The sequence below is a fragment of the Xyrauchen texanus genome, chromosome 20, assembly GCF_025860055.1.
Source record: "Xyrauchen texanus isolate HMW12.3.18 chromosome 20, RBS_HiC_50CHRs, whole genome shotgun sequence".
In the NCBI taxonomy this organism is placed as follows: Eukaryota; Metazoa; Chordata; class Actinopteri; order Cypriniformes; family Catostomidae; genus Xyrauchen; species Xyrauchen texanus.
Window position 1 is genome coordinate 3,920,680 of NC_068295.1, and position 25,105 is coordinate 3,945,784.

Here is a 25,105-nt window from a genome sequence, read left to right on the forward strand (position 1 = left end):
ATCTACAGTATACTGTATATTTTGGCATTCTTGTTCTGCCACTTGTGATGGGAAATGTAGTTTTGTTGCTCATGGCAGTCACCTCATAAACCAGCTAAATGAGTCTTATTTTCTAGCAAGCTTGATCGCTTTTCTTCATTAACAGTACAAGAAATGCATACAAACTAAACTGTACAGTCAAAAGCCCTATTCTGATGGGACTAGTTTTTCCCGAGGAAGTTTGGGAAGTTCATGTTTAACAGATGTACTTTGTGATTTAAATCCTGTCTGAATCTGACAAGTCTGTGTTTCTCTCAGACTACCTCTGTAAAAATTCCAGCGCAAATTACCTACTGTTTTTCGGCTAACTCAAGGGTCCTCTGAGAAATCTAATCCCATCCAAATGCAAATGTTTTTGATTGCTGATATTGAATTTTCACAACACATCTCACGTTCAACAATGACAAACGATGGTTTACAGGCAGCTTCATAAAATCTTGTATAATCAGGCCAGAAACACACTGACAAAAGAGATTAGAGTGGCTAAAAGAAGCTATTTTGAGAAGCTAAAAAACAAGTTTTCAGCTAACGAACCTGCATCAGTGTGGAGAGGCCTGAAAGTCATTGCTAACTACAAGACACCATCCTCCAACACTGTAGGGAATCAACAACTGGCTGATGACCTAATATGTTTTACTGCAGGTGTGAAAAGCCCAGTCTCACACCCCACATGCACTCTGCCCTTAACTTCACACAAACATCAACACTTCCTGCAACCACCCTCCTGTTACTCAACCTGCACTTAAGATCTATGAAGAGGATATGTTCCGGGCCTTCTGGAAAAAAAGGTCAAGGGCCCAGATGGTGTTTCGCCCACTTGTCTAAAGTCCTGTACTAACCAGCTGGCCCCCATCTTCACACTGATCTTCAACAGATAACTGGAGCAGTGTGAATTCCCTGCTGCTTCAAATGCTCCACCATCATCTCTGTCCCAAAGAAAATCACAGGACTTAATTACTAAAGACCCATCACTCTGATGACTGTGGTCATAAAGTAATATGAGAGACTGGTATTAACCCACCTGAAGGACATCATTGGCCCCTTTCTGAATCACCTTCAATTTGCTTATCGAGCAAACAGGTCTGTGAATGATACAGTCAACATGGAATTGCATCATATCCTGCAACATATGGACAGACCAGGGACATATGCAAGGATCCTTTTTGTGTACTTTAGTTCAGATTTCAACACCTTCATCCCAGCTATAATCCAGATTAAATTAAACCAACCTCTATCTGTCAGTGGATTACCAGCTTTCTGACACATAAGTAGCAGTTAGTTAGACTGGGGAAATTCACTTCCAGCACCTGTATGATCAGCACTGGTGCCCCCCAGGGATGTGTGCTCTCCCACTTCTCTTCTCCCTGTACACAAATGACTGCACCGCCAAGAACTCCTCTGTCAAGCTCCTGAAGTTTGCAGACAACAGTACTGTCATCGGCCTCATCCGAGATGATGATGAGTCTGCATACAGAAGGGAGGTTGAACAGCTGGCTGTTTGGTGCAGTCAAAACAACCTGGAGCTGAACACGCTCAAAACAGTGGAGATGATAGTGGACTTTAGGAGAAACACCCCAACATTGACCCCCCTCACCATTCTAAACAGCACTGTGGCAGCAGTGGAGTCATTCAGGTTACTGGGCCCTACCATCTCACAGGAAGTTCAACCTGCCACAGGAGCTGCTGATACAGTTCTACTCAGCAGTCATTGAGTCTGTCCTCTGCACTTCAATAACTGTCTGGTTTGGTTCAGCAACGAAATTGGAAATCAGAAAACTACAAAGGACAGTTCGGACTGCTGAGATGACTATTGGTGGCCCCCTGCCTTCCCATCAAGAACTGTACACTTCCAGAATGAGGAAAAGGGCTGGATAATTAACTCTGGACCCCACTTACCCAGCCCACTAACTTTTTGAACTGTTGACTTCTGGACGGCGCTTCAGAGCTGTCAGGCACAAGAACAGTTTTTTCCCTCAGTTAAAACTGCCCCATTGAGCAATAATTATATAGTGTATTTAAATGTAGTGTATTTAAATGTATCCAACACTCTATATATATATATATATATATATATATATATATATATATATATATATATATATATATATAGTCTTATTGTGTATTTCTATATGTACTTTTACTATTATATTTTTTTATTATCTATGGTAAAACGGTAAATGGTTTGCACTTATATAGCACCTTTTTAACCTTATTTTAACCTTATTCAAAGCGCTTTACACTGCATCTCATTCACCCATACATTCATACACCAATGATGGCAGAGCTGCCATGAAAGGCACTAGCCTGCCATTTGGAGCAACTTGGGGTTCAGTGTCTTGCCCAAGGACACTTCGGCATGTGGAGTCATGTGGGCCGGAAATCAACCCACCAACCCTGCGATTAGTGGCCGACCCTCTCTACCACCTTATATGTGTAATCATACTCAGCAATAAAGCTCATTCTGATTCTAATGTATTTTGAGCTACATGAACCACTGTTAAGATCATACTTATGCATGCCAATCTACTGCCTGCTGCTCGCCTTTCAAATTGGATGTAGATTTTTTGCCATCCAAAGAAAATATAAGAAAATGTAATTAACAAGGGGAGCCAAATTGCCGAAACTGCTAAGACTGGCCTCTGTAAGATCAGGTAAGATACTTACCTTAATTTCTCAGATCAGTTGACGTAATGTTATAATTACAAAAACACCCACTTCTGTAATAAACATTCCAGTTCCATCTGAATCAGTACATTAAATCTCAGACGTTGGGTAATAGTAATTGTAACTCAAATGTCATTTAGAAAACTGATCCTATCCGAATAGGGCAGTCTACTGAGATAATCGTAATGCATTTTGGAATTGCCATCGAAGGATGTGCATGTAATGCCGCTTTCATCAAGAATGCGTTCTTGCAAAACATTCCCTTTTTAAATTTTGACAGTGTCTTAAAATCTTAGTACTCCTGCACGACATGCTGAAAAAATAGCACAGTGAAATGGTCAAAGACGTCTGTGTAGCGGATTTACTTGGAAAAACCGTTTAAAAACAGATGGATGCAAATACATGTTCTTAAAGTTTGGCCAAAATCTATAAAAATCATATTAACTTCCTGTTGTTTGGAACAGCCTAGGTGTCTTTAACTACAATGCACTTAAGCATTTGCTACATTGTACTTTTATGTACAGTACATACGAATTGTACTTACGTTTAAAGTATTTGCTTTTAATCTGTAGTTACACTGTTAACCTGACCCCTAAACCTAACCTTACCCTAACCCCTACTCCTTAACATGCCCTTAGGTTAGTTAGACAGCTCACTAGGTTTTGAACAGAGCTATAGAGAGCCCTATCAGTACTGGAGTGAAGTTAGACCTTGAATGACTTAGCTAGTAAAACCACGTGTGAAAGAAAGGCAGTGATCCTTTGTGACTCCTTGACTTGAGAGAAGACAATGCGAGGTCTTTAGATGCTTTCCTCTTTGGCGGTCTGGTTGGAAGGTATGGTGTTAGAAGAGGAAGAGTTGAAGTGTTCCCTCGGGGCAGGGAGGTGGAAGAGTGGCCTGGCATTAAATCACTCCAGATGGGTCAAGCTGTCAAAGGAAGGATCTCGATCTCCCAGTGGGATAGGACTTCCTTTCGTTATTGGAATTGCTCAGCTGGTCTGAGCTCAATGGATGACCCGTTACCACCTTCCAAAAATCCCACCTAACCAGCTCCACATACTGCCCTAGGTGCATTCCCATAAAGGCATGTCTTACATCTCACATACATGACAAAAAACAAAGTAGTTCACCTAAAAATTCAATTCTGTCAACGTTTGCCCAACCTCGTATTGTTATAAATGTGTATGGCTTTCTCCTGTGAAACACAAAAAGAGATGTTTAGTAGATTATTTGTGTTGTTGTATTTTTCATACAATAAAAGCTATAGAAAAAGCACCTTGAAATTTTCACTAAAGTGGGCAAAATGACTTGCACTACTGCATATTCTACTGACTATTCATATGGTCAAACAATATCTTTGTATGAGGGACGGACTGAGATGTAAGTCGTTATTTAAGTTTTGCCGATCCTGAAATTTAAGAGGACTGTCAGGTATGGCCACATGGAATAATATGTTACTTCTTGTATCTCTGCAGGTATCTGAAGGTCGAGGGAACTGCACGTGGCATAAAAACCCCACGCCCTGCACAATTCCACAAGACAAAGAAAGCATCTTCCACACCATTTTTGCCTTCTTCACCAAATCCGGCAGAAAAGTTCTGGTACGACAAAACGAATACTAGGAGAAAAAAGTGCACTCTATTTAAATTGGTGTTTAAATCCATTTAGCACTTGCGGGAAAAAAACAAAACATTTTTGACATATTTAATGTTGTTTGACAGTCATCGGTGCCAAGCCAATCCATATACTAGAAGAAAGAAGAAGGCCTATATTATGTCACACATTATACATTTGCATATATGCAGTGAAATACATTTTTCACATATCCCAGCTAATCTGGGGTCAGAACACAGGGTCAAACATGATACAGCGCCCCTAGAGCAGATAGGGTCAAGTGCCTTGCTCAAGGGCCCAACAGTGGCATATTGGAAGTGCTGGGGCTTGAACCCCCGACCTTCTGGTCAGTAACCCAGAGCCTTAACCACTGAGCAACATTAGTGCACTTCAACCTCGTATTGCATATAATGCAGTTTTTGTGTTAAAAAGTGGATGGTGTACTGTGTCAACAGGACTGTGACCGGCCCGGAAGAGCTTGTCTAACTATTTCCTGCAGTCTGGGCTCTCAGGCTAAAGAAGATGCAACAAGTATAGATGTGCAAATGCTACTGAACACTGAAATATTACAGAGGGTGAGTAATGTTGTATTCAGAATACTGCTTCAATTTTTAAGGTGCACCATTGGCATCGAGGGAGACACTTCAGAACTCCATTGAAGCTCATTAAGCGTGCAATACAGGGATGTCTATGAACACTACTTGAATGCATGGGTGAAATGAGCTGCAATGAGCTGCAATGACTCAAACGCTACTTGAAAGAGCAAAGACGTCATTAGAAAAAGTAGCTGTGTGTTTTTATTTGTGCAAATCTGTGTCTGTCTTTGTGTTTGGTTTGCAGGACAGCTCCTCTCTGGTCCAGTTTGTGACACGAGGTCACGTCCAGCTGGACAACAGAGCCATGGAGGTGTCCAACGGTCTGCCAGAGGAGATTTCTGTAAGTGATCCGATGGATGAACTATTAAATTCACTAAAACAATGAGACTTACAGTTGAGTCCAAACTTGGTAATTTAGCAACCTAGAAATCATGCACATTTTTAAGTATTTTTCCTTCATTTTCCGCCATACATTTTCAGTTTATTTATGTATTTAAAAAAAATATTTCCATGTTTCAATTGAAAAAATCACATTTTCAATTCAGTCTCAGACTTTTGGACCCCACTTTATCTTGCTAAACATATTTGAAACTAAACTCAGATGATCAACCACAGAGACTTTAGGGAGTTTTCATTGTAAGACTGAAACTGAAAATGATTATTGTATGTGAAAGTAATCAGTTGACCCTCATATGGTCAGTGTGACTCTCGAATGTACAGAAGAGAATAGCATGATCCATTCATATGAGTTAAGAACGGCCGTCAACTCCATCAGCAGCTGAAATCTGCGTCCATGTTGCAGTTAATGAGGGAGCGGTGCGGCTTTTTTGTACTCTTCAGCTGTGCTCACGGACTGTCGCCTCTAATACTGCAGACCACGCCGTGCCGATTGATTGGCGGAACATGGGGCAGTTTTTCAGCAGAGTTGAGGGTATTTGGTGCCAGAGGAAAGCCCTGCTCTCTGCTGAAGTGGTGTCTGACACGGTCTCAAACCAGCTGACCCCCAATTTTAATGGGCCATTTCCAAATGGCCATTTTAAATTGGTCTGCGCCCCCTCCGACCCCCCAGCACTTAGGAAATGCATCAGTTCCACACTGTTCCAGAGCAATTCATTATTAAGTTGCAGAAGACCGTCCCTGGGGCAAACTGGGAACGTGGCAGTCTCATTTACAAATGGCATTGCCCATGTATAAGTGTTACCACCACATGTGGCCTTCTAGTGCAAGTGAGTTTCAACTATATCATGTTCACAGTTGCCTAAATAAATTGAAAATGACAGACTGATTGTGACCATTCAACCTTTATATGCTATTGAAAATGTTTTAGTCTCAAGTCTAGATGACTCAACAAATGCTCGAGATACAGTATGTAAGGGACAATGAACTGGTCATCTATTTTGCAATAATGAGCTGCTGACATTATCCCACTTATTGCACAGCTACTTAACAAATAAATAAAGGGACATTAAATATTTATTTGAGTTTGATTATTTTGTTATTTGAGAAGAGAGCGCAGAGAGATACAAGAAATATGGTCCCATAGAATCACGTTACTTTACCTACATTTTTGCTAAATTACTTTTATAGCCCTTTTTTAACCTTAGCGTTTATCAAAGCGTTTTACACTGTGTCCCATTCACACACCAGTGACGGCAGAGCTGCCATGCAAGGTGCTAGCCTACCATTGGCAGCAACTTGGGGTTCAGTGTCTTGCCCAAGGACACTTCGACATGTGGAGTCGTGTGGGCCGGGAATCAAATCGCCAACCCTGCGATTAGAGGCCAACCCACTCTACCACCTGAGCCACAGCCCTTTTATGCCCTTTTTATGCAATAGCTCAACTGATAGAGCATTGCACTTGCGATGTAAAGGAACAGGGTACGAGTCCTGAAGAGCATGCAAGTCGACACGTGAGCCGAAAGTGTAATAGACGCACCGCAAAATGACATGGTTGTTTCATCATTGATTTTTCATCTCAAATTAGTTATTTATGGCACTATTAGTTAGGTTTAGTTCCCTCATCATTTACTCACCCTCATGCCATCCCAGATGTGTGTGACTTTCTTTCTTCTACAGAACACAAATGAAGATTTTAAGAAGAATATCTCAGTTCTGTAGGTATATACAAGGTCCAATAAGCACATAAAGCATACCTGTCAACACTCCCGTTTTTCCCGGGAGTCTCCCACATTTCACACCCATGTCCTGCCCCCCCTCCCGAAATGTTATTTCTCCCTAGAAACTCCCGTAATTTGTATGACCCAAACCTTGCTTGGCAATGTAAATAATATTTTAATGCTAAACGTAAACAAAAGACACAAACACACACATGCCGGACATGTCCGTAAACGATCTCTCTCTCCCGCACCATCCTCTGCAGTCGGGCTTTATCCCTCTCGGAGGCTTGATTAGTCTGATTAGGGACCAGGTGTGTAGAATCACGACCCGGCCCCGCCCTCCGCCCTGCCACACCATTCTTCATGCATATCGCCACCTACTGGACAGGAAGTAAATAATGACTTAAATATTGATCTGTTTCTTGCCCACACCTATCATATAGACATGGATTAAACCACTGGAGGCACATGTATTATTTTATGCTGTCTTTATGTGCTTTTTGGACCTTCAAAGTTCTGGACCCCATTCACTTGCAGTGACATATTTTTCAAAACAATTTCTTAAAAATGTTTGTGTTCAGCAGAAGAAAGAATGTCATACACACCTGGGATGGCATGAGGGTGAGTAAATGAGAGAATTTTAATTTTGTGGTGGACTATACCTTTAAAAACCTAATTTGAATGGGAGAAAATGTTACCCTCTTTTAGCGCCACACAGTGGACATTTTGCCCGGAACGGCTGCGATACGTGTAATGAACCACGTAATGTCATTTTGCAAAATGTCGCCACAGTCATGTCATTTTCCAGTGTTTTTATACTCCCTCACCCATCTTGATTCTAGTGGTGCTTGAGAATATAGTAATGTTCTCAAATACAGCATTGAAGGACTGCTTTCCTACCAATAATGTGCCTTTGCACATTTAACATTGGTCTTCACATTTAAGGAGTACATTTTGGGCAAGTGCCCAGAAGCTGAAATGAGATTTATCTGGGTTGGCATCTCGCTCCAGACTGGGATTTTCTGCTAGCTTTTCATGCAACATTTGGATCCAGATACATTGGCGTCATTGCCCTCACTGTGTGTGTATTATAGAATCCTTTTATTTTTTTTTGGTCACACATTATACACACAGTTTTTTTTTTGCATATATACAGTGAAATTTATTAGTTTTTCACATATCCCAGCTAAGCTGGGGTCAGAGTGCAGGGTCAGCCATGATACGACGCCCCTGGAGCAGATAGGGTTAAGGGCCTTGCTCAAGGGCCCAACAGTGGCAATCTTGGTGGTGCTGGGGCTTGAACCCCAACCTTCTGGTCAGTAACCCTGAGCCTCAACCACTGAGCCACCACTGCTCAGTGGGTTTCAGAGGTTAAATTCTTCCACATTTAAAGGTCAGCACGCATTTATGCCTAACAACGCATATGGTGTGTGTACATTTGTTTTGAATGTTATTTAAAGGAATAGTTCACCCAAAAATGAAAATTTGAAATGTTTTTGCTCACCCTCATGCTGTGCCAAACTAGTATGTTTTTCCTCAAGCACACATATGCCTTAAGAAGTTTGACAACGTGTGTAACAGCATATATATGCCCTAAAACAGACAATTCAATTGTTGACTGCAATTATTTATATGAAAATGAATCTCCAGCCAAATCATGACTGCCCAATACTTAAATAATGTGGAATAATAGACAAATGAGCTCTTTCTGACCTGTGTCAATGAAAACCTTGTTTGTGTTTGATGTGATGACATTAAAGATTGAAATCTCATTTCCTTTTGATTCAGTCAACCCCAAATATAGACACAGAACAGACACATTAAGAAAATGATGATTCCTACAGTCTGCAACGTTTGGACATCAGATCTTTGGCCTCAGGGAGAAATGAATCTCTGCTGTTTATTGAACTGTGTACGATTATGACGAGCTTTGGTGAATATTGTGTCCTGTCTGTGATGTGTGTGTATGTTCACTCTCTTCATGTTGTCCCACAGCTGGTGTTTGATGCCCTGCACAGTCAGGAACCCAGGGGTTATGTGGTGGGATGGATCATCGCCATCAGCCTACTTGTTGGAATCCTCATCTTCTTGCTGCTGGCTGTTCTGCTCTGGAAGGTACGGTTTAAGTATTTACGAATTTCTATCTGATTTTTGGGGAAGGTTATGATCAGGGTATAGGGTTCGGCTTAGGGCTGGGTTCACAGCGGTGAACCACGAGTTGAACGGCTCTTTTCATCTGATCTATATACAGTATATGGCAAGAAAGATGTGCTCAAATGATGCTGGTTTAACAAACCCAGAGTACATTATTTCCGAGGGTTAATACCCACGTCCCCGGGTGAAGTATGTCCGGAATCTTTTCGTACTACTCACATGCTTACCTAAAATCCGTACTGTTTTACTGCCCGAGAAGTGCATCCTTCATTAAATACAGCGCATGCTCCGAAAATACACGATTTACATTTCCATTTATGCATTTGGCAGACGCTTTTATCCAAAGTGACTTACAGTGCACTTATTACAGGAACAATCCCCCCGGAGCAACCTGGAGTTAAGTGCCTTGCTCAAGGACACAATGGTGGTGACTGTGGGGATAGAACCAGCAACCTTCTGATTAACAGTTATGTGCTTTAGCCCACTACGCCACCACCACTCACACCCCTCGATTTTGACATGACTTCGGATGCAGGGTCTGTCTTTGAAATAATACCCAGCACAAATCCCATAGTTGGATTCTTGAAATGGTTGCGGTCAAACAACAGTTGGGAATGTGACTTATCAGGTCAATGTGTCCTGACAGAGTGAAAACACCTGCTTCCTTACAGAAATAGTCCCAGTTAAAAGGATCGTTCCAAATTATTATATTAAAAGCAGGCCAATGCTAATTTAAATGGTTTGCCTACAGTACTCAAAAATCATAATTCTGTTATTTACTCACCCAAATGTTGTTACAAATCCGTATGACTTTCTTCCACGTAACACCGAAAAAAGATATTCATTCAGGTGCATTTTAACCAGAAAAAGGACCAAAATGTTTCTGTCATAGCTCTTAAATCTCATGTGCATTTTCAAACTTGCGGAGTCAAGATGCATTTGCATCAGGTTTGATGTCAATGACACCAGTTGGCATTTGTTCTTGTGCTTTGTAACCAAACGTGATGCACCACGTGTGAAAATGTCCATGCGTGAAGCGATTTGAGAGCCCCTGATCGCAATATGGAAAAGAGCAGCTTGGAGATTCTTATCTTTCTTTAACGTATATATGGTTGTGTTTCATACCGGTTTGGAACAACATCAGGGTGAGTAAATGGTGACAACTTTTTTTTTGTTAAAAAAAAACTCTTTAAATTAGCACTGGGCCTTCTATAAAAACGTTTTGCCATAAGTGATGTAGCAAAGCCGATGTGCATAAAATGCATTTGTGTTCAGATCAACATCAAACAGTTCCTGCTCACATTTTTTCCAAATTTCCGTCACATTAACACAGAAACATGAAAAGAAGCATCTGTGTCAGGATTGCATCAGTGCAATGATGGTTTGGTTTTTGTAGTTTAGTGTTGAATCGTAATACTGCACCACATTATCAGAGTGTTGTTGAAGTGTCATATGTCACGTAGTTCAATTACAGGCCCTCATTCACACACTGCTGTTGCTTTTCTTGGACAGACAGCCTGAGGGGTCAATATAGAGCTCTAGGCCCATTTAGTCCAGATGTAAAGAGAACAAAACTCAGAGCTGATGATAATTTACATGTTCCGCATATGCCTGAAGTGAATCAAACTGAGGCCTCTCGAGCAAACCCTTCATTTCGTTTCCTCTCCTGTATACTTTCCAGCGGGGATACTCGAGCAAACACTGGAATGTTGGTGTTGGGATACTTTCCCTCATACCCCAAAATCCCAATCTTCCAAAACAACCGTCCTCGACAAGCACCGCACATGTCCAGCACCCCTGGGCTCAGGAAATGCCTGAAGAGCGCAGCGGTCTGAATCAATAAACAGCATTCAAACAAAGACAAACCTGTTGAGTCGCAGGAAGAGGAACAGTGTATTTCCTGTATTCACAGCGTTCTTTACAGTAGCGCTGTCCATGTTTATCCGCTTGCCTGTCCTTCTGTTTCTCTGACTCTTGCCCTGTCTGAAGGCTTTAGTCTATATTTCAGATATAAAGCATCTTTTTGACTGAAAGGGATTTTACAATGAAAGCCCTATGTTTGGTTCTCTCATGTCTCATCACTTAAAGGGATAGTTCACTACAAATGAAAATTCTGTAATCATTTACACACCCTCATGTGTTTTCAAACCCATATGACTTTTTTCCATGGAACACGAAAAGAGAAACTTTGAAAAACGAATGCCTACGGTGACCAGGGACTGTCAAGCTCCCAAAAGGACAAAAAAGTAGCTTAATTTGACGTCAATTAAGCTGAACGCCATTAGTTCTCACGTGTCTCATTACTTAAAGGGATAGTTCACCCACAAATGAAAATTCCCTCATCATTTACTCACCCTCATGTCATTACTTTCTTCAGCAGAACACAAAGATTTTTATATAAAATTTCACTGTAGGTGTGGGTGAGAAACCGATCAATATTTAAGTCCTTTTTTTTACTATAAATCTCCCCTTTCACTTTCACATTCTTCTTTTGTTTTTGGCGATTGGCATTCTTCTTGCATATCGCCACCTACTGCGCAGGGAGGAGAATTTATAGTAAAAAAGAACTTAAATATTTATCCGTTTCTCACCCACACCTATCCTATCGCTTCTGAAGACACAGATTAAACAACTGGAGTTTTATGAATTACTTTTATGCTGCATTTATGTGCTTTTTGGCATAAACATTTCCGGTCACTATTCACTTTAGATATTCATCTAAAATCTTTGTCATACACATCTGGGATGGCATGAGGGTGAGTAAACGATGAGAGGATTTTCATTTTTGGATGAACTGTCCCTTTAAATACAAACAAATGTCTACATATGAATTCTTAGGATACAGAATAGTAGGATAGGACAGTGTTTCCCAACATTTTTTCTGCCACGGCACACTTTTTACGACTAAAAAATTCTACGGCACACCACTATCCCACATAGGCTAACCATCATCAATATTTTTCCTTTTCAAGAACGTTTTCTGTCCGTCTTAGTAGCGTAATGTTTGAAATTGACTATGCAAATAAAGAACAACAAGTCACATACAGTGCTTGCGTTAGACTTTCTCATCGTCCGTCATATTGACAGACAGGGTCGTAAAAATTACGTCATAATCTAATATTACCCGTCATTTTAATTTCATATTTTAATGTTAATAAGACATTTAATAGCTTTTATTTTCATTCACATTTTCATTTTTAATCATGAAATTACAGGAGGATCATATAGCAGATTATTTTATTTATGAAAAGAACAGATGAAAAACAGAGACACGAAGCAGATGAATGTTTTTTCCCCTCAGTGACAGCGAAGGCCACTAAAACACGACATATGAACAACACAATAATACATAAAACAAATATGATTAAAATATGAATGAAACACATAAAAAGTGAACTGAACAGAACTCAATCGACAACTCAAACCTTCCTCCTGGTCCGCATCGACTTAAATTGGGTGCTCGCCTGTGCGTAATCAAACGCATCAAGGGAGACTGATGCTGAGGTGATTCTCTTTAGATTTTGCGTCTTTGCCTTGAACAGACTGCATCGCCCTGCACATGACAAGAGTTGCAGAGGGCAGAGGGGCGATTTTACCAGTTTGCCACGTTAAAAAAAAAAAAAAAAAATATTGAAAACATGTATTTGGAAGAGAGAAAATCTTGCAGTTGCTTTGATAGCAGAAAGTAATAAAAGGACTCGTTTATGTTTAGGTCAAAGCGTTTTCTTGGTGAATTTAAATGAGTTCAATAACTGTGGTCTCTGATAGTTGTAAAAGATAAGGTAATATTTCATTAGCCATGTGATGACCCTTTACACTTATAAATATCACTCACTTCATAGACTTCAGTGTATCCTGCAGCGCTGACGCGAGTCATGTGATGACCATTTACACTTATAAATATCACTCACTTCATAGACTTCAGTGTATCCTGCAGCGCTGACGCGAGTCATGTGATGACCCTTTACACTTATAAACATCACTCACTTCATAGACTTCAATGTATTCTGCAGCGCTGACACGAGTCATGTGATGACCCTTTACCTGTATAAATATCACTCACTTCATAGACTTCAATGTGTTCTGCAGCGCTGACACGAGTCATGTGATGACCCTTTACACGTATAAATATCACTCGCTTCATAGACTTCAATGTATTCTGCAGCTGACACGAGTCATGTGATGACCCTTTACACGTATAAATATCACTCACTTCATAGACTTCAATGTATTCTGCAGCGCTGACGCGAGTCATGTGATGACCCTTTACACGTATAAATATCACTCGCTTCATAGACTTCAATGTATTCTGCAGCGCTGACGCGAGTCATGTGATGACCCTTTACACTTATAAACATCACTCACTTCATAGACTTCAATGTATTCTGCAGCGCTGACACGAGTCATGTGATGACCCTTTACCTGTATAAATATCACTCACTTCATAGACTTCAATGTGTTCTGCAGCGCTGACACGAGTCATGTGATGACCCTTTACCTGTATAAATATCACTCACTTCATAGACTTCAATGTGTTCTGCAGCGCTGACACGAGTCATGTGATGACCCTTTACCTGTATAAATATCACTCACTTCATAGACTTCAATGTGTTCTGCAGCACTGACACGAGTCATGTGATGACCCTTTACACGTATAAATATCACTCACTTCACAGACTTCAATGTATTCTGCAGCGCTGACACGAGTCATGTGATGACCCTTTACGTGTATAAATATCACTCACTTCACAGACTTCAGTGTATCCTGCAGCACTGACACGAGTCATGTGATGACCATTTACATGTATAAATATCACTCACTTCATAGACTTCAATGTATTCTGCAGAGCTGGCCGAGTCATGTGATGACCATTTACGGGTATAAATATCACTCACTTCACAGACTTCAGTGTATCCTGCAGCACTGACACGAGTCATGTGATGACCATTTACATGTATAAATATCACTCACTTCATAGACTTCAATGTATTCTGCAGCGCTGACGCGAGTCATGTGATGACCATTTACGGGTATAAACATCACTCACTTCATAGACTTCAGTGTATCCTGCAGCACTGACACGAGTCATGTGATGACCCTTTACACGTATAAATATCACTCGCTTCATAGACTTCAATGTATTCTGCAGTGCTGATGTGAGTCATGTGATGACCATTTACATGTATAAATATCACTCACTTCATAGACTTCAATGTATTCTGCAGCACTGACACGAGTCATGTGATGACCATTTACGTGTATAAATATCACTCACTTCATAGACTTCAATGTATTCTGCAGCACTGACACGAGTCATGTGATGACCCTTTACACGTATAAATATCACTCACTTCATAGACTTCAATGTATTCTGCAGCGCTGACGCGAGTCATGTGATGACCATTTACGGGTATAAACATCACTCACTTCATAGACTTCAGTGTATCCTGCAGCACTGACACGAGTCATGTGATGACCCTTTACATGTATAAATATCACTCCCTTCATAGACTTCAATGTATTCTGCAGTGCTGATGTGAGTCATGTGATGACCATTTACATGTATAAATATCACTCCCTTCATAGACTTCAATGTATTCTGCAGCACTGACACGAGTCATGTGATGACCATTTACGTGTATAAATATCACTCACTTCATAGACTTCAATGTATTCTGCAGCACTGACACGAGTCATGTGATGACCCTTTACGCGTATAAATATCACTCACTTCATAGACTTCAATGTATTCTGCAGCACTGACACGAGTCATGTGATGACCCTTTACTCGTATAAATATCACTCACTTCACAGACTTCAATGTATTCTGCAGCGCTGACGCGAGTCATGTGATGACCCTTTACGTGTATAAATATCACTCACTTCATAGACTTCAATGTATTCTGCAGCACTGACACGAGTCATGTGATGACCCTTTACGTGTATAAATATCACTCACTTCACAGACTTCAATGTATTCTGCAGCACTGACACGAGTCATGTGATGACCCTTTACGTGTATAAATATCACTCACTTCATAGACTTCAATGTATTCTGCAGCGCTGACACGAGTCATGTGATGACCCTTTACGTGTATAAATATTACTCACTTTTGCACATTAATCATTGCTCTTCACAATCACAAAATCGTCCGATTATGGTTTCAGGTGAAAGCTGAAATTATTATAATTTTCATGCATTTATTTATTTTATGGAATCTGATCATTTTCCACAGCACACTAATGTGCCATGAAAGATTGTCAGGTGTGCCGTGGAAAATTATCAAATTCCACAAAATAAATAAATGCATGAAAATAATAATAATTTCAGGCACAGTGGTTGAGAAACACTGGGATATGATACTGGTCATTTTTACAGGTTGACTAGTTGCGCAGAAAACATCTTCTGTTTCTTCTTTGGTTTCAGGGTGCGTCGCTTTAATGTGAAAAAGACTTCCCTCATTTATTAGCACTCCATTTGTTTACTGAGGGATTTTCCTCCTTCTATCTGAACTGAAATCATGCGATCCAGGAGTAGTCGGCAAAGAAGCAACACATCGACCAGTGCGATTTTGTTCATATCATTGACTTACACTGACACCTAGTGGCGTGGATGCAGCATCATTCAAACACAATAGTTTTCAGTTACAGATGCCAATATAAAAATTCAAAATTCACAGTCAGACATTAATAATTTAATCCATGAGTGAAAGTGTCCAATAACAGGGCGGTTACTGAGATTGAGTAGTATTCAGCTGGTCATGTCATTCAAACATGGCAGCCCCTCCAAAAAGCTTTTTATAAGGTTACTGATGTGACTGGAGTCTTCACCTCTTGAGAGTGCTCATGATTTTACACAGATGTTTCAAAATTGCAATTAATGTCTTAATGAGTACAGCGTGTTTTAATAAGGTAAAAAGTACTTTACGCACCTTTAATGCAATCATAACTTTCCCTAAAAATGTGCAGTATTTTAATGCATTCTTATGTTTATATCTGGTCTGCCAGTCAAAAGAAAGAGTTTTCCTTTTCGTTTTCCTTCCTGCACTTTTTGTAACAGTAAGGTAAAGCTTAATAGGATGTTATCTTGAGAGGGGGGAAACTGGGGTGTCATTTTGTCATCGGGTAGTCTCTCTACATCTGTCCGCTTTGCTTGAATGTACCCAACCAATAAATTGACACAGCAATTCTTTTTGTTCTGCAGATGGGATTCTTCAGGAGGCATTACAGAGAGATCATAGAGGCGGAAAAGAACAGGAAGGACAGCGATGAGAGCTGGGATTGGGTCCAGAAGAGCCAATGAGATCTTGGATCTCAGAAAATCCAATAAGCTGCTACCTTCACCACAGCTGTCTCTCTCTAGACCCAGGCCCCGCAAGCTTCCATATGTGGAAGAGAAAATAATTCTCCAGATTTTCCGGAGGTTTGACACTTTTTTTTGTGACGTTTGAGGTGACAGTGTGGCCTGCCAGTAAAGACTTGCAGTGGATTTCCATTGAGCCCAACGGGAGAAGCCTCTCGCCAGCGGGACGGAAAGAGAGGAATAGAGAGACTTCCTGAAACGGATGTGGATATCGTGTCAATACAATCCGACGATTAAAACCCTCAGGGCGCTGTTCAAAAGCAAAAATCTATTTTTTATAAAATGTATTCCATACTGTAGAAGATTGTTTTAAAGCACTGATGACTGACACACGCCAAAGAGATGAGGCTATTCCTTCAAAGGGTTCTGGTGGAAATCAGTATTACAATAAGTGATTAAAGTTGATTTGCAAATTGGACATTTTGAAAATGGCTTATAAGCCTCCGTGTCCCCTCAAGTTCTCATAATTTATATTTTATATAAGGGATATTTTGCCTGAAACTGAGCATACAGTCCACAAATGTGGTCATTGTGTTTAACATTGTGCCGTTTCAAGATAAATCTCTCAAATTTAAAATGAAACTAGAGAAATCGGATGAAACTAGAGACTCTAATCTTTTGACTCAAACAGGTTTTAATGTAAACACTTAATGAGGTTTCTTACCAGATGTAGTTTTGTTGGCGTTTCTCTCAAAGACAAACTGCGCTGTGATCGGCACCGTGTTGTTTGAGCACATGAATCCGTACGTCGAATGTTTAACCCTTTACTGACAGCACAGAGTCTCCTGAACTGAGATCAGTCGGTTTAAATTAAATTAAATTATGCGTTGCATATAGCGAAGCCAAAATACAACGTCCACGCATGTGTACGCGGGGTCGAACGAGGTTAAAAAAAAAGCACACATCTGGGTTACAGTGAGGCACTTACAATGAAAGTCAATGGGGCCAATTTTTGGAGGGTTTAAAGGCAGAAATGTGACTTATAATTGTATAAACTCACACGTATCTCCTTCTGTTGAAAACACGCATGTATTATTTAAGCTGTAAATTTGTTTAAGTAATTTAATTGTTTACGGTGTTACGTCATCATGGCAATGAAGTTGTAACATTTTTAACTTTACACAGAAAAGCATAGAAAGCAATTTTATCACACTAAAATCATGTTAACACACGTATTGTTTACATCTTTCTGCTATACTTTTGAAACTGTGTGTATTTTAACGTTTTTGCATTGGCCCCCATTCACTTCCATTGTAAGTGCCTCACTGAAACCCAGATTTTTGCTTATATTTTATTTTTTTTAAAGAAAAGGAGGGACGAGTCGAAATACATTTTTGTAGTAATTAACATTGTACAAAAATCTAAACTTTATTAAACCTGGAATGTTCCTTTAAGTCACATTTAAATGTCTGAAGGTTTTTGCATTAGATAAAATATCAAACTAAGTGGCATTTATGTTACAGAAAGATGCTCTGTTCAATATATTTTAAATTCACAAGTTCAAACATTGTTATGTATTTTTTTTTTAACTATAACTGCACTGGATAATGAGCCCACTACCAGATTTTGATATTGATTATAGTCATTTGTGGAGTTATACAACAAACACATTCCATTTATTTGTAGACAAGATCATGATTTACAATTCCACTGTAACACAAAACGTTTTTCTTCTCTTTCAGTATTCCATAATTCAGGAATGTTGGAAATTTTAAGCAACTACTATGAAAGGCCGTGCTATATTGTGAAGTTAGTCATATAGTCAGAACATTAATATGCTACAAAATAACGATCCGCTATGGGTGCTGTGCAGAGATATGGCGAACGGCTGTTTCTATATTGTATTTTATCACAGCTGGAACGTTATATTGACCAATCAGCATTCAGGACCGAAACTGTTTGTGTATCTGTTTTCATAAAAGGGATTTACAGCATCTTCTGTATGTTGCACCATACACGTCCTCCAGCTTTTAAACAAATCCATTGAAACGTTCCGACAGCATAGGCCCGCTTTACGCCATGTTTAACCATTTGTAATGGCCTTAAAATAGGTGGGAATATACAGTACATCAAAGCTTGTTTAAAGTCAACATTTTGGAGCTCACTCAGACTCGCTGTCAGACTTCATATATATTCTGAACTTGTCGTATACTTCCATACACACAGCACAGAGCCAAAGACATTTGTTATGCTTTTTATGCAAAGAATAATTCTCCTCGCATTTCATAGGCTTTCTGTAAGACTCACCATTTCTTTGAGGTCTACCATTTGGATGTTCTGATATCTGTGGAAGAATCGCCAAAATAAAGTTTGAATGATTTGATCCATACTCATCACCACTGGCATGGCAAACACCTGTTCACATTTCATGTCCAACCTGTCACCAGTTTCTCACATAAGTGTGTTTCAGAGAGACACATACTTGACATTGTAAGCGTAACGTTACTGTGAGCGTTGAAGCAGTAAATGTTACCATTATCACCTATTTTGAACATTATAGAATAAACTACTGTCACTGAATTTCAGTTTTATAGATGTATTGAGAAATATGTTTGTTGTACAAGCTCGAGCTGTATATTTATCTACTGAATCTGCCATTTTAAAATTAAAAATCACAAACAGATGTTTTGTCTCAGTTTTGTTGAGTGCACACAAGTATTTCAACCAGTGGTTTGTTTCTTGTTGCACTGAGGCCCTCTAGTGAACCAAATGAATCATGTGGTTTTCAAAACTGTTCTCCAAAAGCATCAAAAGGGCCCATCCCTTTCCATTCTGTCTATGTTCAAAACTAGTGCTCAATCGGATTGAGATCTGGGGAATTTGGAAGCCATGTCAACACACTGAACTCTTCATCAAGTTCCTCAAACCATTCCCAAACAATGTGTGCAGTGTGGCAGGGCGCATTATCCTGCTGAAAGAGGCCACTGCCATCAGGGAATACCACTGCCATGAAGGGGTGTACCTGGTCTGCAATGATGTTTAGGTAGGTGGCATGTGTCAAATTGACGTCCACATGAATGGCTTGACCCAGGGTTTCCCAGCAGAACATTTTCCAGGGCATAACACTCCCTCCACCGGCTTGCCTTCTTCCCACAGTGCATCCTGGTGCCATCACTTCCTCTGGTAAACAGCGCACATTTACACAGTCGTCCACATGATGTAAAAGAAAACAGGATTGTAGGTGCTTTCGATGGTGGACAGGGGTCATCATGGGCACTCTGACCGCTCTGCGGCTCCGCAAGCCACATACGCAGCAGGGTACAATGCACTGTGTGTTGTGGCACATTCCTCTTGCAACCATCATTAACATTTTCTGTGACTTGTGCCACAATAGACCTTCCGTCGGTTCAGGCCAGACGGGATAGCTTTCGTTGCCCTCGTGCCTTGATGAGCCTTGAGCGCCCAAGACCCTGTCACCAGTTTGTGGTTTATCCCTCCTCGGAACACTGTCAGTAGGTACTCACTAATGTTGACCAGGAGGACCGCACAAGTCCTGCCATTTCAGAGATATCTGACCCAGTCCTCTGGCCATAACAATTTGGCCCTTGTCAAAGTTGCTCAGGTCTTTACTCCTGCCCATTTCTCCTGCATTCAACACGTTGACTACGAGAACTGATTGTTCGATTACCATCTAATCTACCCAGATCTTGACATGTGGCCTTGTTAGGAGATGATCAAAGGTATTCACTTCTCCAATTTTGGTTCATCGGTGTATATACCTATTTATATTTATTTCTGTTTGTATTTTTTACTATGGCTGTCAATATTTAATGATTTCAAAATGAAATGTTACTAAAGTCAAATAATTTCAAAAACAATGTTTTTGAATAGCCCAGATTTAAAATGCTTATCTGCTTGATAAAAACCCGCTCAATAGAGCAGGTGGTGGCCCCTCTGTCCACTCACCTATGTCACCTCATCCTGCTGTGTGGGAGTGAGACAGAACTGGACCAGTTCACCACGCTGGAAGCAGCAGCTAACGCAGTCGCCAAGACTTCCATGAACATGGCAAAATGTTGGACCCACTTTATATTAGGTGTTTTTAAAGGTGCAAGTTTTTGCACATTAAAAAAGTTTTACACATTAATTACACATAAATTACACATTTTACGCAATTTTTTTAATATGATGAAAATGGTGTACACCCACATGAGATTAAGACTCCAGTCATAACAGAAACCCTATAAAAGCTGTTTAATTTTACATGGAGTGGGTCGCCCCCTCATGGACACTGACATGTTGCCAACACATGACACTGTGTCATGCAATGGTCATCAATGGTACCAATGATGGTACGGTATTGATAAAAGGAGTGTAATCCATCAGACAGTCCAAACAGAATGAGTAAAAGTGGAAAGATAAAATGTGATAACCTGCTGGAGTGCTAAAACTGCTACGAGCTGCAACTCTCACGGCGTGGATCACGGATAAGCAGCGCTTCATCAAATGGCAAGCGCAGGCACAAAGAGGTGTTCAGCCAGCCCGTTAACGGTCCGGCGCGCAACAACATACATAACTTTGTTCGGATAGAACAATGTCCATTATAGAGATGACTATGAGGAGAATAAAAACAGACTAAAAGTAACAAAACAGAAGATAAACAAACACATTTGGTGTGAAGCGACAGCACTCAATGATGATGGGTGTCAGTATAGTCCAAAACCGCAAGTACTTCTGGGACTGATGGGATGAGTTAGATCCACCTAAATCCTTGCTAAAATCTTACTTTGTGCACCTTTAACTACTATGTACTTCAGCATTTGATACAATGTACTTATGTACATACTTGTTGTTGCATTGTACTTACATTTAAAGAACCTTCATTTGGGGCAGCTGTGGCTCAGGTGGTAGAGCGGGTCGGCCACTAATCGCAGGGTTGGTGGTTCGATTCCTGGCCCACATGACTCCACATGCCGAAGTGTCCTTGGGCAAGACACTGAACTCCAAGTTGCTACCAATGGCAGGCTAGTACCTTGCATGGCAGCTCTGCTCTGGGTTGTGTAGATTCTTTTGGTGGAGGATGATGCTACTATAAGGAAGATCACTGCTGCAGCTGACTGGCTTTTGAATTGTCTTTCTCAAGTAGGAGCTTCAGAAGACATATCCTTATTAAAAGCATTTCAAGTGTACTCAAAGGCAATGCTGCTTCTTCAAATCTTGGTGGTAGAAAGAATCCAGGAACTGTGTGACAACAAACAGCAGGAGCGTTTGAAAGCTTCTCTAGAAGCCCTGAAAAAATCTGTTTCCATGCTCCACACTGCAATGTACATGACCATCAAACGTCCCAACAGTGAGGAGGCCTAGGCTGAAAAGCAATACATCTTAAACCAGGTGGATTCGACTGTGAATGACATTGTGACCACACTCAAGAGCAAGTGTGAACCAGCTGGAACGAGTTCATGTGGATACTACACCGAAATACGGAACAAATGACGGAAGATGCTGTCTGCCCCTGGCTTAGATAAAGATGATGGTTTTGATCTTGTGTTTCACAGTATGATGGTAGCAAACACTTCTCAGAGGGAAATTCAGTTTGAATTGGCTTCAAATTGCAAGCTGGTCCTAAAGTTCTGGTCAGAGATATCACAACAAATGAGGTGCTCTGATGTTCAATCCCAACTTGTAAACACATGTGATTCCTTGTTGCAGCAAATCCACAAACTTGATGATGCACACCGTGATCTGTATCTTCCAGGATGAGAAAGATTATTATGAGTTGGATGTGGAAACACTTCGGGTGCAATCTGAAGCCTTCACAGCTCATGCTGAGAAGATTGCAGAGGTGGCTAGCTTCATCTCAGCATTAGCATGCGTAGATAACTCAAAAACCTGCCTGGTACTAAAAGAGGCAATTGTTGCACTTGTGCCAGAGCTTGAGAAAGACATGATGCACTGCAGTCAAACACTGCAAAAACTTAAAGAGATGCATCAGAAATGGGTGGAAGGGATGGAGCAGCTCCTACATGCTTGTAGCAGCATAATAAATGTAAAGGACTTTGTCTGTATTGCTCTTAAGGAGATAAGGAGAGACTGGATGGCATGCGTTGAAGCACATAAAGATCAGGATGCACAGTTCTTCACAAAACAGGCTAGCTTGCTTATTGGCCACATGAGCATGGTGATCCATTTTGCAAGGAAACATGTTTATAAAAGCGATAATCCAATCTACCGGACTGCTGGTTCTGATAAAGCAAGCTCTGCAGCAGAGGAGACCAGCTGTTTCACTGAAATCTATTCATATAAAAGCAATGAAGCATTCTTATTGCTTTCTGATAGCATCTCAATGGCTCTAAAGCACTTTGACATTCTACGTAAAGGACTTGATGGTTTGAGGCATCCACATCTGCTCAGCCCTCTGCGAGAAGGAGCCCGCCAGACTGCCAGTTCTGCACCATGCACATCAAACATCATCTGATGAAAAAAGAGAATCTGAGTCTTCAGTGCACAGCTTCAGCAGTGACGAAATCCCATGTGAGCTCAAAGATGGTTTGGAAAATCATGCTGATCACAGAGCACCATAAACCAAACCTCGAAATATAGTGGACTGCACATGTCATAGAATCTCAACAGGACATATTATGACATATTATGTAGAGGCTCTTAACATGGCATGCACTGGAGTTTTGGGACTTTCGAACAGCTATGTGCAAGCTGCAAGAGAGGCTGCGAGTGTTAATCAAGAAGTGGAAAGTATGCGGTCCAAACTAATGTCTCTGACTCCCTTGCTTGTCCAGACAGCACAGGAAACAGCAATGAGTTCAGCCATGAGTATGGATTGCATTTCTAAACACATAAGATATTGCTCCCAGTGGCAGGAATATGGTACCATTCTGTTTATTCAATGATCCAGAACTACATACCAAATATGTTGGAATCAATCACACATGATCTCAAAGAGGTCGTGTGTTTATGCGCAGATGCAGTGCAACTTTTGAACACAGTTGACATCAAGGTGTAGGGTAATGAGTGCAATGAAAGTTTTACAGCTTTGCAGAGCAAGCTTCAAAAAGCTCAAACAAACACCAATAATCTAATGGACCTAATTGGATCAAGGCCAACACAAACCGATGAGCTAGATGGACTCTGCATGCTTTGGGCCTTGTCCATCCTAGTGCTGCTAACCTCACTGGATAAGACTTTGGGAACGGCCACGACCGATGTCAAGCTAATCAAACACCAGTTGACACCCAAGAAATGGTTGGCACTAATCTCTGAAAACTCACTTCGGATACAAGAAGCTGCGAGACTGTCTTCATTAAACTATCGAGACAGCTATGAAGTAAATATGTTAAGAGAACTACAAGAAGAGGTGAAGACACTTACTGACTCATACCTACAGGCTGCTGAGCACATTAATAATGTTTCTTTCTCAAGTGTCCTGGTGCTGGCAAATTCAGAGCTGCTTCTTAGACAGCTTCAGATTAAAATTAAAGCACTCTATTGTCTCCTGAGCAAAATTAACCAGGATTATATGACTGCAATTCAAAATACTATTGCCTTGGCATGCTCTGTCCAAACAAATTAGAGTAACATAAAAAGTGAAGATGCTCTGGCACAGTTTGAAGGTGCAGCAGAATTGCTAGTGCAGAATGTTAAAACTGCCACAGAGTCTTTCCAAGACTGTTTCAATTTCATTAGAGACCCAAGAGAGATCAAGTCTAAGGACCATTAAAGACCACTTGTCATTTCAGGTGGAAGACATTGTGAGTAGAGCCAGATTAATTATAGAGAACTAAAGCATTGGCGAGACTCTAACTCTTGATATTCAGCCACAGTGCTGGTCTACAAAGGCACATTATCTTGTTGAGGAAATTTGTAAAGTTGATGGAATTCTTCATGTCACAAAAGAACAGATCAAGCATGGGTTGCAGGGCAATGGGTTCAGTGGATTTTTCAAGCCTCAAACACCAATAATTTTCACACAAAAGGAAATATTCATCAATACATCCTGTAAAAAGAGAAATGGACACTGTGTCCACAAATTATCAAGGTTCTACTAAAAGCAAACTGAGAAACAATTTTCAATATTTGCCTTCTCCAGAACCAAATAAAGTAATAAAATGTATCAGTTATTAAAGCTGATCACAGAAAGCATTTCATATCAAGCTACTGTATGTAAAACATTATTTACCCCCAGGATGTGACATTCCAGAGGAGAACAAGATCACCAGTGCTTAGCTCAGTGGATACAACTCTCCTTTACACATTTCTCTTTCTAAAACGAGAGATGGAGAAGTGGGATGACCAGGGTAACCAGATTGTCAGAGTAATGGCCGAAAATCTCTAACACATGGCCCAGTCCCTAAAAAGGAAAGGGCCAATTCAGGTAAGAGACTGACAAGCCCTTTTCCATCATCAGTCCAAATAGTTCTCATTGCAGAACTGTGCCATTCCTTTCCAATCCGGTCTTGTTCATAGTTAGTTTTTTTTTCTTCCCATTAATGATACCATCTTGATACTGGTTTATGTTTCACTTGTAGAGCAAAGACACTTTTGTAACATCTGCAAAAGAGCTGGTCTCAAGTGGCCAGTCAATCACCCAGTTTGTGCATGTAAT

General features: G+C 40.5%; 1 protein-coding gene across 1 annotated transcript in view; it reads left to right on the plus strand.

Moving 5' to 3' along the window:
* The window catches only part of LOC127660432 (integrin alpha-9-like), a 122,972-nt gene extending 103,807 nt beyond the window's left edge, over nt 1-19,165 (plus strand). The window contains exons 24-28 of the mRNA XM_052150650.1: nt 4,179-4,304; nt 4,773-4,892; nt 5,158-5,253; nt 9,026-9,145; nt 16,390-19,165. Coding sequence (XP_052006610.1) covers nt 4,179-4,304; nt 4,773-4,892; nt 5,158-5,253; nt 9,026-9,145; nt 16,390-16,488 — 561 coding nt within the window. The 3' untranslated portion in view covers nt 16,489-19,165. The remainder of the gene's footprint in view (nt 1-4,178; nt 4,305-4,772; nt 4,893-5,157; nt 5,254-9,025; nt 9,146-16,389) is intronic.
* Nucleotides 19,166-25,105: the final 5,940 nt, after the last annotated feature.